Source organism: Eublepharis macularius, chromosome 8 (assembly GCF_028583425.1).
Source record: "Eublepharis macularius isolate TG4126 chromosome 8, MPM_Emac_v1.0, whole genome shotgun sequence".
In the NCBI taxonomy this organism is placed as follows: Eukaryota; Metazoa; Chordata; class Lepidosauria; order Squamata; family Eublepharidae; genus Eublepharis; species Eublepharis macularius.
The window spans coordinates 71,054,840-71,068,184 of NC_072797.1; the positions used below are offsets into that span (position 1 = coordinate 71,054,840).

Consider the following 13,345-nt stretch of genomic DNA (forward strand, 5'->3'; position numbering starts at 1 on the left):
TAAGTAACTTAAATCTGAAACTACCAATCTCTCACATCTAAGATCTGTAACTACTGGAACTAAGCTTTAAGAAGACTATTGTGCCTAATGCTTGTGAAGTATTCTGTTCAGCAAACAAAATTTACTTCAGCTTTCCTTTCCCTGCCTACTTACATACCAATCCTGTCTGTTGAATAAACCTGTTATCATTTTGAACTTTACTTAGTTCTAGTGCCATTTTATTTTAAAGAAGATGTGGGCATCTGTGTTTCTTCTGGTTAATTTGGGCTGGGATATAAACCAAATATATATATATTTGGAACAATGTGGAACAAATGTGGAACAAAAGGAATTCTTACACCCAAATATACACTACCAGAGGCTTCCCAGCCCCAGCAAACAACCTTATCGGTTTTGGAGGGAAAATCTGCCCCTCAGTGGGAAAGTGAGCAGGCTGGCATGTTATACATACCAGGATTAGAAGAGGTATAAGCTCTTGCATCACTGTCATCTAGAATAATTCACTAGCTAGGCCATTCTTAGCTATAGACCATCTATTCTCTCAGGTCATGTTTTGAGTTGTTATAGAAATTATTATTATTTATTATTATTGTCATTTATAGTTTGGCTTTCTCACTGGGACTCAAAGCGGATTATACAGTACGGTCAGTATCAAGGACATTTCCATAAACAGAACATAAGTAGAACATAAGCAATTATGACATTAGGACTGACATTAGAAAACATGAAGCACAGGTAGCTCACAGGAGCACATATTTAAAGTAACAGATAGCACGTAAAAGTTTAGGTTCCTTATTCATTAGCGAAGGATCTGAGATCCCCTCCCTACAATACAGTCCTGAGTAAAAAATTCTTTTTAAATAATTTGGTTTTGCATAATTTGCGGAAAGCCAGGAGAGTGGGGGCTCTTCTGACCTCAGGCAGGCTATTCTACAGGGTAGGAGCCACCACAGAGAAAGCCCATGTACGGGCTGCAGTTGATTTCACCAATGTGCAGGGTGGCACCTGCAGAAGACCCTGTTAAGATGAGCGAAGCTGCCATGGAGGAATATATGGAGGGAAGCGGTCCCATAGGTATGCCGACCAAGGCCATGAAGAGCTTTGGATGGGATAACCAATACCTTGAACTATGCATGGTAATTGATAGGTAGCCAGTGGAGTGACTACAGGATGAGAGTAATATTCATGCTCCTGCTCGCTCCTGATAACATTTGAACCACAGCGTTGTACACCAATTGGAGTCTCCTTGTTAACTTAGACTTTGTAAATAACATACACACACACACACACACTATATAAAACTATATATATATATGGTTTTATCACATGGGTCAAATTCTGTCACGAGAATTCTATGCTATTCTTCAGTAGTTTGTAACTTAATAGGTAGCCTCAGAAATATATAGAAGCTTTTCTTTAACTTGGTATGAATGAAAATCCCTGATTTTTGTTACTTTTACTTTAAGAGCAGTGCCCTAAGTAATGCCAAATTTCAACTGACGGTTAAGCAAATTGGACAAATATATTTATTTAGGGTGAAGAGCCAACTTCCAGTAGTATTTTCTAATATGTGTTTTTGTTTGCTATTAATAATGGGATGTTAGCTTTCATTCAAACCTCAAGTGATAATCTGAGAGGCTGAGACACTAAGGCTTTATTTCAGAACTGTTTTCTTTTTTCCCCTTCCTACCCAACCACTTGTTGACTTTCTTTCCATTTAAGATCTGACAGAATGCTTGAAAAACTCTTTTGCCTTCCCTTTTAGCATATTATGTTCTTTATGGAGAAGATCAGCAGGAATCGCGGCAGAAATAACCCCCTTTCCAGTACTTCTGTTTTTTATTTGCTATCCTGTTCCCAGAATTGCTTTGTTCCTTCTGTCAGAGTAAAGACTAGTTTCTCATACAAATTACTGGTCCTTTGTAAATTTCTCTAAATTGCTAAAAAGAGGCCTTTTCTGCAGAAGAGAGAAGGAAGCATTGAGGTAGACATGTTGGCCCAACTGATTTTATGGCTGTTCGTCTCCTTAAATGGTGTATTTGGGTAATGAGCTTGCTCATCTTGGGGGTTCAGTGTGCCAAATCCCAGTTCTCCAAAATAGTATGGGTCAGTAGTAGAATCTGGTTCTTGTAACCTCCTGCTTGTCTTTCCTATCTTGAACTTAAGATGTATTATAAAGTATCTCATAAACAAGTGAAGCAGTAGGGAGTTGTTTCATTTTATTTAATCTTTTTGGTTAGGTTTAGCCACATAATTGATTTTGTGCTCCGTTATTATTATAAAAATTGAGTTAAAAGATTATACCCATCATATTCAGAGAGATTAAAGTCTAAACTTTATATGCAATCTTTATTCCTGTACAATTATAAACTTCAGTATATTCAGCCCCAGAAGGGTAGCTGCATTAATCTTTTGCAACAAACAGGAGTCCTGTGATGCTTTAAAGACTGACATTTATTAGAGCATAGGTTTTCATGGATTAGACCCCATAGTAGGTACAAGCTTCTTTTCAGTTCTTAGAAGTATGATGGTAAGAATTTTGTAAAAACCCACCCTGTAAGTTTTTCTCTTGAAGTAATAGGTGAAACATGATGCAGTATGTAGAAACTCACCTATCACTTCAATGGTCTGTAGTTTCATTGCCTCATAAAATCTCCTAATGGCCGTCTGATATTCTGCTCTTGCAGTCTTCCCGTTGATAACTGTCTTCTTGGACTGCCCCACCTCTCTTAATGACACTGGTACATCTGTTTTTCTCGGTGGGCATTTACAGTTATAGGTCACAAAGTAGCTAAGCGAACAACAGCCAGAAGTAGTGATAGTCAAAGAAGGCTATGACATCAGAGCCCATTTCTGACACCACAGCCAGTTATCCTAGGGCATCACAAATGAGCAACCTCTATGAAACTAAACACTAACAGTACAGTCCCAAGCAGAGCTATGTCCCTCTAAGTTCATTGACTTCAGTGGGTTTAGAAGGGTGTACCTCTGCTTAGGATTGCTTTGTGAGTATTGTCTATGTTTACATGCTTCCAGCACTTTGTTCTGACTCTGAGTCAGTTTCTCAGTTTTTGAAATAACAGTTTCTGCTTATAAAGAAAAATTAGTTGAACCATATATTGCTTATGTAAATCTTAAAGTCATCTGTTTCTCATAACAGAAATTATCAAACAGATACAGTAATGTTTTCTGCAATGTAATCTTTCACATTTCTTTTTAAAAAAACCCTGCAGAATATAAGAAAGATCTTGACAGTTCTGATCTATCTACCAGCTCATTCAGTTCGTAAAGTCTGTTTTAGTTATGTAAAAAGGTATCTGCTTTTCAGGCTGGCTGTCTTTTTGCCTCTTTCCCCATACAACCATGCTTTAATGGCAGCTTTGTATGTTTTATTGTAACAGTGGAAGCCTGGAAAGTGGATAAAGTAGGTAGAGAAACAAATACCGTTTAACCTACTCCAGAAGGGTTAAGGAGAAGATTTTTTGGCTCGAAGCGTCTATTAAATGAAATCCATGCCTACTGATGGATGGTCAACTATGTCTTTGTATGCCAACTTGCTTTTTTTCAGAAGAGAACTAGGCTGTGATTGTATCCCAATTACATTATACCAGTACATATCTAGGCACACTTCAAAGTGCTGGTAGTTAATCTGGTTATAGGCCACTTAAATCTTTAAAGGTATCTTCTCTCATATGAATGTACTAACAAGTGAAATCTTGTGCACCTTCAAAAGTGAGGTAGGTGGCAACTGGATAGAAGGTTTTTTCTGCTGGCGAAAAAGCTTTTCTGCTATAGCACTTCAGTTTAGGAGTGCATTTGCCAGTATTCATAAATGACAGGGTTATGGAAGTGTGGTTCTATGGCACTTAAAAAAGATATTTAGATTGGAATTAGGCCAAAGGCCAAATATATATATAGGCCAAAGGGCCATGATTCAATCACCAAACTGGATTTCCTGGTTATATCTGGTTTGGGCTTCATTGCTTTTGTTTTAAAAGACAGCAATATTACATACTGTACTATATTGCTTATTCATGTTGCTGGTTTTATTTTTCTTTATTGTTACATTTTCATTTTAATTATAGTTGGCTAATTGACTTGTCAAAGATTTGGTCAAGTTTTGAAGTTATAAACTTATTGGGATAACGGAAAATACTTTAAAATTACATGTCTGTAATGGACAGGAGAATATTCTGTCCTCTTCCCTCATTCAGCTTGCACCAATGAAATTTCAAATTCTGAATGGAATGTTAGAGTATAAAAATCCAACCTGAAGCAGTTTAACATTCAGTGACCAACTAAAAAAAAGAGTTGAGTTTTTGGAGGGAGAAGGGATAAGAATCCTACAATAGGCAGGGAATTCAGTTGGGACATTTGAGTATTGTTTCGGTAGTGTTTGAATGCTGTTTCTATTAAAAACAGTGAAGTGTTAATGTTTGTCCAGTTATTTCCAAGTATGAGCCTGTTAGAAAACCACTTTATAATTGCTAAGCATAGATTAACTCCCAGCTCTGGTAACTTAAGTAATCTATTATATAAAAGTAGGAAGGCATTAAGTGTCATGCTTACAAATTAAATAAACTTACATGTTTGTTACCCTTGACTCCTATGATCTCATCAACCCATATATGTATAAGTATGCCTTTAGTTTGCAGCTGACTTATGGTGACCCCCATCTGTCACAGCTGGCTGAGACATAGGGAAGCTGTCTGTAGGCTGCCACCAGTCTGGTACAGGTTTCCTTGGAAGGGCCCAGAACACCCAAACTGACCTCTTTTGTTTACTCTTTCCCAGTAGGTTTGATTTATTATGTGACCGAATGAAGTGTGAGGACCCAGGCATAATAATAAAGAACTTTATTTAAAGGGTTTATTAATAACTGGTGTTCAAAACTTTCCCCCTTATCCCACACCGGCTCAAAGTGCCAAGGGGGTGGCAATGTATGACTTACCATCCGAGGAAGCTCAACCTGGATGAGATGAACATTGGGGTAAAAGTCGGTGGCAGAACAATCAGCAACCTGCGATATGCAGATGACATTACACTGCTAGCAGAGAAGGCTAAAAATCTGAAGACTCTGATTATGAAACTAAAGACAACAAGTGAAGTAATGGGGCTTCAGCTGAACATCAAAAAAACAAAGATCATGACCAACACTAACAAACGAGTCCATTCAAGATAAACAATGATGAGATCGATGTGGTTGACAACTTTGTCTTCCTAGGTTCACAAATCAGTAACGGGTGACTGGACACCTGAAGTAAAGCGGCGAATCACACTTGGACGCTCAGCAATGGTCAGCATGGATTCAATCTGGAAATGCAAAGATGTCACAATAAGCACCAAGCGCCGACTGGTCACAGCCATTGTGTTTCCTATAACAACCTACGGATGTGAGACATGGACCTTAACAAAAATGGACAGGAGAAAAATTGACTCATTCGAACTGTGGTGTTGGAGACGACTCCTGAGGATCCCTTGGACAGCAAAAGTAACAAACCAAGCTGTCTTGGAACGCATAAAACCTGACATGTCTCTGGAGGGGAAGATTACAAAGCAGAAGCTCAGCTATTTCGGGCACGTAATGCGGGCCAACTCACTAGAAACATCAATGATGCTAGGAATGGTGAGTGGAATGAGGAAGAGAGGAAGACCAAAAACCCGCTGGCTGGATACCATCATGAAAAACACTGGACTGAACATGAAGGAATTGAAAGAAGCAGTCAGAGACAGAAAGGCCTGGAGGGATACGATCTACAGAGTAACCAAGGATCGGGCACGATTAAATGGCTAGGATTGGATTGGTTCAAAACTTTGTAAAATAAAGAGAATAGTAAAGGTTGGTGAATAATCAAATTAACATACCCTAACACATCTAACTAGACTGTTCTTAACTGTCTCCTGGCTTCCAACTGTCTCACCCCTTCTGGATGAGGGATCACTCATCTACTCTGCTCCCTAGGAGTGAATACCCTCCCTCCCACTGTGGTGAGGCCTTTTATCTCTTCTCTCAGGCACCATCCCCCTATTTTCCTATTGGTGCAATTTCCCCTCAGAATTCACTCTTACCTAGGGTTGCCAGCTCCATGTTGGGAAATTCCTGGAGATCTGGGGAGGTGAAACCTGGAGAAAGTGGGGTTTGAGGAGGGAAAGCACCTTGGCACGGAATAATTCCATAGAGTCCACCACCAAAGTAGCCATTTTCTCCAGGTGAACTGATCTCTGTGGTCTGGAGACCAGTTGTAATTCCAAGATATCTCCAGCCACTACCTGGAGGCTGGAAACCCTACTCTTACCCAATCACAGGGACCAAAGGGAACCTGAGAAATGTAGGCCCTGCAGTCACTTTAGTGCTGGATTCCCTAAAGCCACTAGGCCTCACTAGGCCCAGGCTCATAACACCATCAAAGGGTTTTCAAGGTAAATGAGGAGCAGAGGTGGTTTTCCATTGCCTTCCGCTGCAGAGCAACCCCAGTTGTTCTTACTGTCTCCCATCCAAGCACCGACCCTACTTAGCTTCCAAGATCTGACAAGATCAGGCTATACCATGCTGAACCACTGCCCCATCAACCTATATAGCCCATAGTAAATTCGATAGGATCCAGGGGAAAATGATCCTGATTAGTGTCTGCTGTGTTCTCTGTTTAAGGATTCAGTGATCCTTGTAAAGAAACATAAATCTACTTTGTTTCACTCTCCTAAAGCTGAAAAACTGGGAGGAAACCAAAAAACCTGAACCAAATTGAAGCAGTGTGGGGCCAGAACCAATGGAAAAAAACCTGTGCAGTAAACTCCCTCTGTCAGAAAAAATAGGCTTATTCATGCAGAAGGTTATTACCTGCCATCCGTTTTATCTCCTGTGCTTTCCATCAATTTTTACTTTTGTTTTTACTATTTAAGTGCTGCTTTGAATCTGTTGTTTTAATTGTGAACATTGGCTGAATGTCTTTGTAAATGACTGTAGCAAACTCAGCATGGTAAGCCCATAACTGTTGGATTAATGCGAGATATTACTCTGTACCAGTGTACCGTTTTAATGGCTATGTGCATTCAGTCACATACAGTGCCTCCAGTGTCTCACTATAATGGTATTTACTAGTTCTCAAAAAGACAGCTGAGGAAAGTTGAAATATAATCTTGTGTTTTATATGTGCCTTTGAAAAAAGATAATGAAATAATTTTCTTCCTAGCATCTATGTTCTTACAACTTAGAGAATAACTTCCAGATGAACAGATGAAAATGGTCTTGTGTGATCTATAGCACTTCATGGGAATCTTACTGCTATTGTACATCCCATACAACTAAAACTAAAACTATACCAATATCATTTATGTTGCATCAATAACAGTCTTGACATATAAAGAGAAATAGTAAATAACCTTATGTAACATGATCTCACTTCTTGGGATTTTCCCCCCTTCTCTTTCACAGAATATGAAGAAAGTGTTTGTGGAATTCAATCATCAAGAATTATTTGAGTTCTATAACAAGGTCTGTACTGGTATTTTTACAGACTTTCTAACATTTCTTTTGTCTTTAATAAATCTTTATTAGAAATCCTTTGGTGCTAGCGGTTCTTGCTCTGAATGTTCCTTGGAAACATGTAATAGCTTCATCCCCCAAAGTACTGCCTCTCTGAATTATGTCTCATTTAAAGTATTAACTGGATGCAGGTTTCAGTTTTGTTCTTAAAGTGATTTTGAAAAGGGAATACTTAAGACACATTCGTAAATATTAAAAGAAACCAAAGGACAATGACTGTAAGGCAGAAAAGTGTTTTAGAAATATTTTAAATAAATCATGTTTATACAGACAGGGAGCTCACCCAGTCAGAATAAATGTTTTTACCTTATCTATATATATAAGACAAGTGTCCTGACTGACTCATCAATGCCCAGCCCAAACTTCTGGACCTAGAAGCGTGAAATTTGGGGAGAATGTTCCTTTTATGATATAGGGGCTCACTAAGAAGGGATTTTAAGAAATTCGCCCCCTAAGGGGGTAAAAAGGGGTTAAATGTGTTTTCCCATAGGGATACAGCTTCCCTGTGTGGCTGACAGGGTGCTCCCCCCCCCTACCCCAACTGCCAACTCAGCCTCCATGAGGTCATTTGCATATGCAGCCTTGATTGGTCATCATCCCAACATTCTAAACAGTATGCAGGACACATGCAGTACCTCAGGACACATTCAATGACTCCCAGTCATTGAAAGTGTCTTGAGGTAAAAATACACCTCCCCTCTAGGGTTGCCAATCTCCCTGTGGGGCCTGGCTTTCCTATGTCGCTGGCAGGCTGATGGGTCATCTGTAGAACTGTGTTCTGAGGTAAAAATCAGGTAAAAGAAACTTTTCTTTTTAAAAAAACTCTTCAATAAATGTTACATTTCGAAATTCACTTCATCAGTTTTAGGCATCAACATGCTTCACTTTATTCAAACACTTTTGTGAAGCTTGGGTACTATGCTATTATACTAAAAAACCAACTCAACCTCCCCCAAACCAAAATATGTTACATACCCATAAATATTATAACTGGATTTAAAGTAGTTAAATACCGTAGCGAAGCACGGGCATCAAGCTAGTCTATATATATAAAGACAAGTGTCCTGACTGACTCATCAACGCCCAGCCCAAACCCCTGGTGCTAGAAACTTGAAATTTGGGGAGGATGTTCATTTTGTGGTGTAGAGGCTCACTAAGAAGGGATTTTAAGAAATTCGCCCCCTAAGGGGGTAAAAAGGGGCAAAATGTGATTTCCCATAGGGATACAGCTTCCTTGTATGGTTGGGAGGCTGCTCATCCCCCTCCCCCCCCCCCCGCCAACTGCCAACTCAGCCACTCTGCCCTGAGGTTATTTGCATATGCGGCCTTGATTGGTGGAACTCTGTTCTGAGGTAAAAATCAGCGCAAGGAAACTACAGACAGTTGAAGAAAGACAGTACAAGACTCTTGAATAGGGGTTTTATATAAAAGTCAGTATGGCAATTGAATTTTGAAATGTTCATGAGGAGATGGTGCACGACCTTTCTAGGAGCCATTTCGATGGGAATCTCTCACATGAATCTGCTGAAGTGCCCACCACACCACCCTTCCCTCAGTCCAATTCCACTTCACACCTCTTGCAGCCATCACCTTTTACTGCTCCCAAGAAGCCTCCTGGCAGACGTGTAAGGTACACCAATGCTAAAAGGAGGAAGGGGTGTTTTGAGGCATAACCCTCAAAGATGTCAAGGGCAATGAGAGAGTGATGGGGGGAGTCACAGTGCTGCTGGCTGGAGACTTCTGGCAGACTTTGCCAGTAGTCCCAAAGGGAGCTGACGAGGTTACTTCGTGTGTCAAGGTGTCGTATCTGTGGCCCCTCATCAGGAAACTCTCACTAAGAAAGAATATGAGGGTCCACTTGAGAAGCAAGGGGTTTGCTGGGCAATTCTCTGAACTCCTACTAAAAATAGGGATAGAGAATATCCTGAGTCCAAGGGAAAGGTGACCATCCCTGCAGACCTGGACACAGTAGTGACGGTCCTAGCAGACCTAACAGCCATGATATACCCTGATGTTGTCACTATCACGGAAAAGTCCATGGCCTGGCTGTGAAAGTGTGCCATTCTGACCCCCAAGAACAACAAGGCTGCCATCATTAATGAAACACACCTTAACTCCCTCGAAGAGGCAGAAATGGAGTACAGATCTGTGGACTTGGTGGTGCAAATGGATGATGTGGTCCACTACCCCGTGGAGTTTCTCAACATGCTCAGCCCTCCTGGCTTCCCAGCCCACAAGCTGCTCAGAGTGGGGGCTCCAGTGATGCTGCTCCGGAAACTCAACCCACCCAAACTCTGCAATGGCACCAGACCATGAGTGAAAGCCCTTCACAGGAATATCATCGAGGCCACATTATTCACTAGCAGTGCTTGGGGGGAGTCGGTGTGCATACCACACATACCACTCATACCATCAGAGAACCCCTTTGAATTCAAGAGACTGCAGTTCCCCCTCAAGGCCTGCTTTGCTATGATGATCAACATGTCCCAGGGGCAGACACTGAAGATGGCAGAATTGACTTGAGGGAGGATTGCTTCTCACATGGGCAGTTCTACGTGGCCTGCTCCAGAGTGAGCTCACCCAGCAGGCTGGTGATTCTAGCACCTGAGGGAAAACCACCAGTGTGGTCTAGATGTCCTTCAGTAGAAAAAAACCAGTTGTATGTATTTTTGACTTTATTTCTAGCGCTACATTTCGAATTTCACTTCATCAGTTTTTGGCATTAACACACTTCACTTTATTCAAATACTTTTGTGAAGCTCGTGTACTATCCTATTATACTACAAAACCAACTCAACACCCACCCACCCCCACAACCAAAAAATGTTACATACTTATAAGTATTATATAACTGGATTTATAATAGTTAAATACCGTAGCGAAGCATGGGCATCAAGCTAATTGTTATATATAAGAAACTTGCAGCCAGCCAGCTATAGATATAAAAGTATTTAGAGAACAGTTTCTTTTAAATTTGGCTCCAGTGCATTTAATGGAAAAACACATTCATGTGTACAGGATTCTCTTAGAGAGCAATTCTAATCAGGTCTGTTCAATGGGACTTACTCCCAAGAAAGTGGTCATAGGATTGCACTGTTCTTGTTCTGTGGATAGATTTATTAAGCATCATTTTATTGATTATTGTTTCTCTTCTGTGTTCATGTTTCTAAACATCTTGCATGATTTTTTCGTTATAGTTGGAAACTGTACAAGCACAGCTGGATTCCCTTACATAATACTGTTCGAAGACTAAGTTCTCCATCACATTCCTGTTATTTCAATATTTTCTATTAAAGCTAACCCAACTGTATGCTGGAACTAGTGCTCAGCTGATGGCTTATCTCTTCTTTGACCAGCAATGTACATTTAAAGAGAACGGATGTTCTAATTGAATGCTTCAGCCCTTCAGTCCTACAGTATTAAAAAACATGTGCCTGTACAAAAACAGTTCTACAATGTAGGTATGTATGCCAGGGTAGGGCGGGGAAGGCAAACACTGTATTGTTTTCCAGTTGTTTTGAAATGTAGTTATGCAACTTTATTTTGTGGGGAATTGCATGGGAGATGGCAATTTGTAGAATATTGATGAATGAAATGAACATCAACATTAAAAAGAACAGAAGAATATAGTAACAATAACTAATGAGACATCTATTAATGTAAAATGTTGCAATTACAATATATTAACAATAACAAATAAAGATAATTTTGTTCTGAGTATTTTAACTTTATTTCTAATACCAATACCTTCCATTTGTTTCTAAGCTTTCACACTACTAAGAACAGCAAAGTCTGAAGCCATTTCAGATATCTTAGTGATTGCAAAAGTTTTAGTGGACAGCTGGCTTCACACAAATATATGTAGAACTCAAAAATTACAAGCAATGTGTTCAATTATATATTTTGGCAACATATCAGCACTTTAGCAGTTAATGTTGTGTGGGACAGCCCGACTGATGCCAGGGCTGTGAGAGCTGGACCCAAGCATCTCCACTTACCCGGTGGTGCCCTAGCTTGGAGGAGAGGTTTGAAGGAGGCTGCCACAGAAGAGGTCAGCACCCAGATGAGCAGTGTGTGGGAGTAGGAATAGGGAAGGCAAGCTTTCCTGTGGGACGGCTGTGGAGGAGCTGGACAGAGGCTCCAGATCCACCCCAACAAAGGAGGCATTGGCAGTGTGGATAGTCTTGCTGCTGCCAGGGGCAGGGATTGTTGGTTCCAGTACTTGCTGGGCTTTTGGCAGAGCTGGATCCTCACATGGTGGCTCTCTGGTCCCAGGTGGGAGTCAGGGTGAATAGGGAGTGTCAGAGCTACTGCTGTGAAAGGAGAAGGCACAGAGGCAGAAAGGGGTTGTGACTACCAGTCTGGGAGGAAGAGATACAGAGAAGGAAAGGAGGAGGTCAGAAAAGATGGAGGTGGAAAGAAAAGATAGGAGGTGATCTGCTGTGGACCTTGTCAGGGCCTAACATAAGCATCATAGGTCTGCTTCTAACTAGAGAACCTCAGAACAGGGCTAAGTAGGTTACTGAACTCATGACCAGCTCAGGGCTGTAAGCAGCAAATCTGAATAAACTGGACTGGCATTGCTGCTTGGGCAGACTGCTATTGCTTCCATGGACTCCCCACCCACCCCTTCATGTTCTCCTGCTTCCTGTGGGCCACGGAGTTGGACAACAGAAAACAGGGAGTATTGGTACAGGGAATTCTCACAATAGAGGAAAGTGAGCAGTGCTATCCCATGAGGATTGGTACTGAGACTGGAGCTATGTAATTTGTCTATAAATGATCTGGAATTGGGAGTGAGCAGTATACTTACAAAGTTTGCGGTTTATACCAAATTATTTATGATGGTGAAAACTGCAGCTGATTGTGAATAACTCCAAGAGGAACTTTCTAAATTGGCAGGAATGGGCAGCAACATGCCCACTGTGAGTAAATGAGTGCATGGTGATGCACATTGGAGTAAAGAATTGTAACTAAATATAATAATACTAACAACAATAACAACATTTAATTTATACACCGCCCTTCAGGACAACTTAACACCCACTCAGAGCTGTTTACAAAGCATGTTCTTATTATCCCCACAACAATAACTCTGTGAGGTGGGTGGGGCTGAGAGACCTCTGGAAGAGCTGTGACTGATCCAAGGTCACTCATCTGGTTTCAAGTGGAGGAATGGGGAATCAAACCCAGTTCTCTAGATTAGAGTCCCGCTGCTCTTACCACTACATCAGACTGGCTCTTTCCAGTTTGTCTATATGCTTACAAGATCTGAACTAGCAATGAATGAAAAGGAAAGAGAACTTGGTTGTAGTGGATAGCTCAATTAAAATGTTGACTCTGCAGCAACAGTGAAAAAAGCACTCTATTCTAGAGATTATTAGGAAAGGGATAGAAAATAAATAGACAATATTGTAAAGCTCCTGTATTTATTTATTTATTTATTTATTTATTTATTTATTTATTTATTTATTTATTTATTTATTTATTTATTTATTTATTTATTTATTTATTTATTTATTTATTTATTTATTTATAATGCCCCTTTCTAACTATGATCCAAGGCAAATTACACAGTACAAGTGAAAATGCAATATAACCAACAGCTAGGACATTCACTGATCAAAGTAAAATAATGAACAACAGTTAGGACATTCTGTGAAAGAGATATAATAAAGTATGGTAGCAGAAAATTTTAAAAAGCATATAGCCAAGCACAGAGATGAAATCTTTTTGAAACCAAATATAACTAATTTAAACTGTGTGTTTGGCAACATGGAAAACTCCCTAATAGGTGCATGT

General features: G+C 40.2%; 1 protein-coding gene across 1 annotated transcript in view; it reads left to right on the top strand.

The window, feature by feature from the left end:
* The window catches only part of COMMD10 (COMM domain containing 10), a 94,386-nt gene extending 83,131 nt beyond the window's left edge, over window positions 1–11,255 (top strand). Inside the window, exons 6-7 of the mRNA XM_054986933.1 lie at window positions 7,433–7,492; window positions 10,741–11,255. Of these exons, the coding sequence (XP_054842908.1) occupies window positions 7,433–7,492; window positions 10,741–10,779 (99 nt within the window). The 3' untranslated portion in view covers window positions 10,780–11,255. The remainder of the gene's footprint in view (window positions 1–7,432; window positions 7,493–10,740) is intronic.
* Window positions 11,256–13,345: the final 2,090 nt, after the last annotated feature.